This window comes from Galeopterus variegatus, unplaced genomic scaffold (assembly GCF_000696425.1).
Source record: "Galeopterus variegatus unplaced genomic scaffold, G_variegatus-3.0.2 Scaffold5056, whole genome shotgun sequence".
In the NCBI taxonomy this organism is placed as follows: domain Eukaryota; kingdom Metazoa; phylum Chordata; class Mammalia; order Dermoptera; family Cynocephalidae; genus Galeopterus; species Galeopterus variegatus.
Window position 1 is genome coordinate 43,360 of NW_007731167.1, and position 5,320 is coordinate 48,679.

The 5,320-nt window shown below is 31.7% G+C and overlaps 1 protein-coding gene across 1 annotated transcript in view; it reads left to right on the top strand.

The window, feature by feature from the left end:
• FRA10AC1 (fragile site, folic acid type, rare, fra(10)(q23.3) or fra(10)(q24.2) candidate 1) overlaps positions 1–4,901 on the top strand; it is a 36,490-nt gene extending 31,589 nt beyond the window's left edge. Inside the window, exons 13-14 of the mRNA XM_008588832.1 lie at positions 901–979; positions 3,335–4,901. Coding sequence (XP_008587054.1) covers positions 901–979; positions 3,335–3,377 — 122 coding nt within the window. The 3' untranslated portion in view covers positions 3,378–4,901. The remainder of the gene's footprint in view (positions 1–900; positions 980–3,334) is intronic.
• Positions 4,902–5,320: the final 419 nt, after the last annotated feature.

A 5,320-nucleotide genomic window follows, 5' to 3' on the forward strand; every position in this document is an offset into this window, starting at 1 on the left:
ATATATATAACAAATATATAATATTTTTGACATAAATCAGATTGTATTATGCATACTTTCTGTAACATTTTAAAAATTTGATATAACATGCACTTTTTCCATGGCAATTCATATAGATATGCTAATAGCTGTATGTATAATATTTATTTAACCAATCCTTAATCACTGATTGGTGGGGATTTAGGTTTTCTTTTGTTGTTGTTGTTATACAGTGCACATCTTTGTACATATGTATCTGAGGTGCTTATTTTTTCTAAGTAAATAATCAAATTCCTAAAAGCAGTATTGCTGGTCAAAGGGCATATGTTTTAAACTGATCTGTATTGCCAGATTTTCCTGAAGAAAAAGGTTTACAGAATTTTCACTCCCAACAATGTATGAGAATGCCTGTTTCTTCCCTGAAACAGGCATCTTCTAATTAATGTAATCAACATTAGTTTTAAAAAATGTCTGACAAATCTTTAAAAATAATTTAACAAGCTGGTCTTACATATCAGCTCAGTTGTTGAGGTACAGATCCTAATGTAATTATGCTCTCCGCAAAAATCTTAACTTGCATGTCTTGTATGACCAAGAAAAAGAAGAAACTAAATCAAAGACAGTTGCAAGAGATAATTCCTTTGTATTGCTACTTCAACTCAGTGTGACTTAGAGAAGTCTTTCATGAGATTTTAAATCCTTGGCCTTTTTGCTGAGATTCTTTGGTATCTCTCAGCTTATTCATTTATTTTTAAAAGAATTTATTGTATCTTGGAGAGTGAATTAAATTTTTGGAGAGCCATAAAACTTAAATCTAAATTGCATCTAAATCCAAAGTTAATTTAAATTGCATTAGTGAGTAGTTCAAAATGTGCTTTAAATATAATACGTTAAAAAAAAAAATCTCTGTTAAATGAACAGGAAACTCTGATGAGGAAGAAAGTGTTTCAGAATCTGAACTTTGGAAGGGTCCACTACCAGAGACAGATGAAAAATCACAGTAAGTGCTCATATTAATAGATAAGACATATCATTTATTTATTTATTTATTTAAATACATGCCCTTTAAATCAGTTTAGGAAGCTATTGCCATCATGAATATCTGTTTAATGCCAAAGACTGCTTATCTTGGTAAGATGAGAGTTTATTATGTCCAGCTTCCTCATGGTGAATGAATCTTTCATCAGCCCATTTAACAGATGAACCTCTGGTTCTTGCTTGGATTCCTTCAGAGAGGGCTGTTTACTAGCATCCAGAGCAGCCTATTCCATGACACTGTGATCATCATAAATCCAAACAGAGGAGCCCCTTGAAGATTTATACGGCTGTAGAAGTGTACTTGCCAACACCCACCTTAGCCCCTAAAATACAGATAACTCAGTGCACTCGTTGTTCTCTGCTCTGGGATGGAAGAAGAAATGCTGCATAGGTGTGGGCTGGGAAGTTATCAGCTCTTGTCTTATACTGGGATGTTTTAATCTATTAAAAGGATATAAATGACACCTACCAAATAATAATACCACAGAGTTTATTGTGAAGATTAAATGAAACAAAGGAGGTGAATCACCTCGTACAATACCTACAAATAAAGTAACCACTTAATAAATTTTAGTCCCATTTTGTCAATTCTTAGGCATGTTGGTTCAGAATAGAAAGAGACCTGTTGAATCAATTATAATTCATTAATTTAAACTGATTATAAAGCATTTTGCTAATTATATGTTTTTAGTGTAATAGAATTCGGGTGTGTTGAAAAGAAGGGTTTTTTTTTTTTTTAAAGATGACCAGTAAGGGGATCTTAACCCTTGACTTGGTGTTGTCAGCACCATGCTCAGCCAGTGAGCAAACTGGCCATTCCTATATAGGATCCAAGCCTGTGGCCTTGGTGTTATCAGTACCACACTCTCCCAAGTGAGCCACGGGCCGGCCCGAAAAGAAGTTTTTAATAAGCAAGATTACTTTTTCTCTTTTTCTATGACCTTAACCTTTTTTTTATTTTCAACTAAATAATTACTGAAAGTGTGGTTATTATAGATCAGATTATTATTGCTGTAAATAAAACATGGCTCTCTAATCTGAACTATTAACCAAACTCCCAGCCATCTATTGGGCACTTCCCCTTGAAGAGCTTTATAACTGAGAAGGACAGGTTTTAGAGTCAACTCATCTTTTTAGGCAATAAAGATACATGAGTAAATCCTCCGAAAGAAAGCTTTCCTGATACATACTCTTTGTGTATTCAATTTTTTGACATGAATCAAGTTCTGAGCACTTGAGTTTGCACAGAGATTCAACCAGTTTCATTTAAGATCTTACTATAATTTTTAAAATCCTACTATATTTTGCTGTCATGCTAGGGAAAAGAAACTGTAGCATGTGGAATGCCAAATTGCAGGTAATTCCTTAATCAATTTGATTTGATTCTGTAATTAAGTTCTTGTTTAAATTTGAACATAGTTGTGATGAGTTTATGCATTCTCAATTATTTAAAACCAAATGATGGAGTCCTGTTATGAATAACTGGCCTGAAAGAACATTTTCTAAAGAGACTGGTAAGCTGTCTAATTTTTACTGTCCAGCTTGATTTCCTATTCCCCAAAGGAGGAAAAGCAACCATGTATTCATTTAATCCTCACAAAAACTCTATAAGGGAATGTAATCTTCATTTTATAGATAAGGAAACTGAGTTCAGAGAAGATAAGTAACTTGCTCACACAGCTAATAAGTGACAGCTAGGATTTAACAGTCTAACTACAAAGCCTGTGTTGTTTCCACTTTATCAGTCTGGCTCCCAGCACTAAGATTTATTTAGTACTTTACAGTTTTCATAGTATTTGATATATTATAATCTAAATTAATATCTCCTTTCATAGTTCTTTGTTTTAGATATAATCTTTACTTCTGCAAATAAATATAATACAAAGTAATAAAAAACTACAGCCTAAGCAGATTTTCCCCATTCCTGGGAGTAAGATTTGCATTTTTCCTTAAAAATAGTTTCTTTTTCATTCTTCTCTTGAGCAGACTATAGTTTTATATGAGAATGAACAGAGAAGATATAAAGTAAACCAAAAAGTAAAGAGAAGCAATGACATTCCACAAAGTACTTCAAAGCAGAATCTTAGTGAGGGGTGCTAACATATAAAATATTTTAGTTTTAATCAATCTGGGTATAGTTATGAGTATTCTGGAAACTAAGAATTATTTGATGGCTGAACATGGAAATATATTAACGTTTAGAGGAATCAGTCTATATGTTGAATTAAAGTATTTTATTTTTATTAATCTCATGATGTCACCTACTAATTGTTTTTACTCTATTTTAATCAATATGTATACTTTTTCTTTTAAATAGGGAAGAAGAATTTGATGAATATTTTCAGGATTTGTTTCTGTGAGACAGGAAAGAGAAGACTACTTAGAGCTTGTCTCAGATACAATCATGCAAATGTGGATATATACTTATATGCAGGGATGTACTAAAATATAACTTCTTAACTTCGAGTCGTCCTCTCAAGGGTTCATGGATGTGCTTCAGGAGATCCAAGCCCTCCTTGACTCTATATGTAAACTTCTGTGTCCACGTATGTCTTTTGGGGAATGGATCCATAAGTTTCAAATTTTCACAAATCAAATTTTCAAATTTTCACAAATCAAATTTATTGATTTTTTTTAAAAAAGGTAAAGACCCACTTTTATAAAGAGCAAATAGATGGATAGATAAAGGAGAAGATGCCTGACTTGGTGAATAAGAAAGAGGACATGTAGAAAACGATCTTAGCATACCAAATTATTTTATTGAAGATAAACTGTTTTAAATGACATTTAAACATGGAATGATTGGCATTAAACTACAAAATAAGTAATTTATTTAGTGTCTTATTTTTAAAAACCAGAAATTTTTCTTTTATTGAATATTTGTTCATTAATTTCACAAATATTTATCAGGCTTCTATCATGTGTGAGGCACTGTGCTGGGCCTTGCTATAGAGGAACCATCTAGGAAATAATTATATAATCATTTCAGAACTTCTATCAGAAAACACTAAATCAGTGTTGGATTTATTAATGTTAAACAGTGTTTGAAAGTCTCTTCATTCCTTGAAGAAATTGTTTTTTTCCATCTAACTCCTTATAGTGAATAAAAAGGAATCTTGAGTTATGAGGAAAAAGTATTTGAAATATCCAGCAGCAAAATTGATATTAGTGGTAGAATATATGTAGTTAAACATTCTTATGATAAAAATATATTAATAGTTTAGTGGTCATCAGAAAATAAAATTCCTGCAAAATTAAATGATAACTAGGAAGAATATATAAAGACCCTTTAAAAATAGATCCGTGTGTTTGCTATTGCAAATATGGTTAATGACATCAAGTTCATTTACAAATTTAGATCATTATATAAAATCACAGCTCTTAATCCATTCATACCTGATGACAGATAATGGGAGTCATATTTTTAAGGAGTCTTTGAAATGGCCTCTAAGATGATGAGTTTAAAGATTAATTCTCTTGCATACCTATCTCAGACTTTGTTATAGTATAGTCAGTGGTGGTCCGCAGACCATTGGTCTGGGGGTTTGAAGTCCTGCTTTCTTATACTTGCTTTTAAGCAAAGTTCATGTATTTGGCAAACCTTTATTGGTGACACGTTTCTACCCTCAATTCAATTTCTGTGACTGAAGAGGGGAAGTTGTCTGAACTGATTGGTATTTGGGGGTCCAGAATTATGTAAATCTTAAAGGAATAGAGTTTTCTATGTGGTTTCTAAAATAATAGTGATCGTAGAAGTTTCAAAATTATTTGAAGCAATAGAAATAATGGAATGTGTGCATCACTTACCAGAGATGATGACTTTAATAAAACACTCATTTGAGTGTAAGATGATGACTTTAATAAACAACGCTCATTTGAGTGTATATTTGACTTACAGCCATTCCTCATTTTTACCTATTTATTATAACATTTATTCAAAATATTATTCATTCAGTATTTACTGAGTGCCTACCTTGCGCTGGGCACTACTCTAGGTGCCAAGATAGAGCTGTGAGCAAAACAGAAAAAATAGACAAAAATCCCTCCTCATGAACTTTATATGCTAATATGAAAGAAGCAATTGTGATTCTAAGACCTAACTTGTAAAAATATCACAAATGTTGATTTATTTCTTGGCTGCTTAAAATTTGAACATTATCTTGTGTATAACAAGACATATTTGAGGTTCATAGATCTTCAATTCAATTCATTATAATTTAGATATCTTTTGACAAAAAGCTGGGAAAATATATGGCATAAATATTATTATATGTTCTGTTTTCCAATTTCTTCTATGATTATA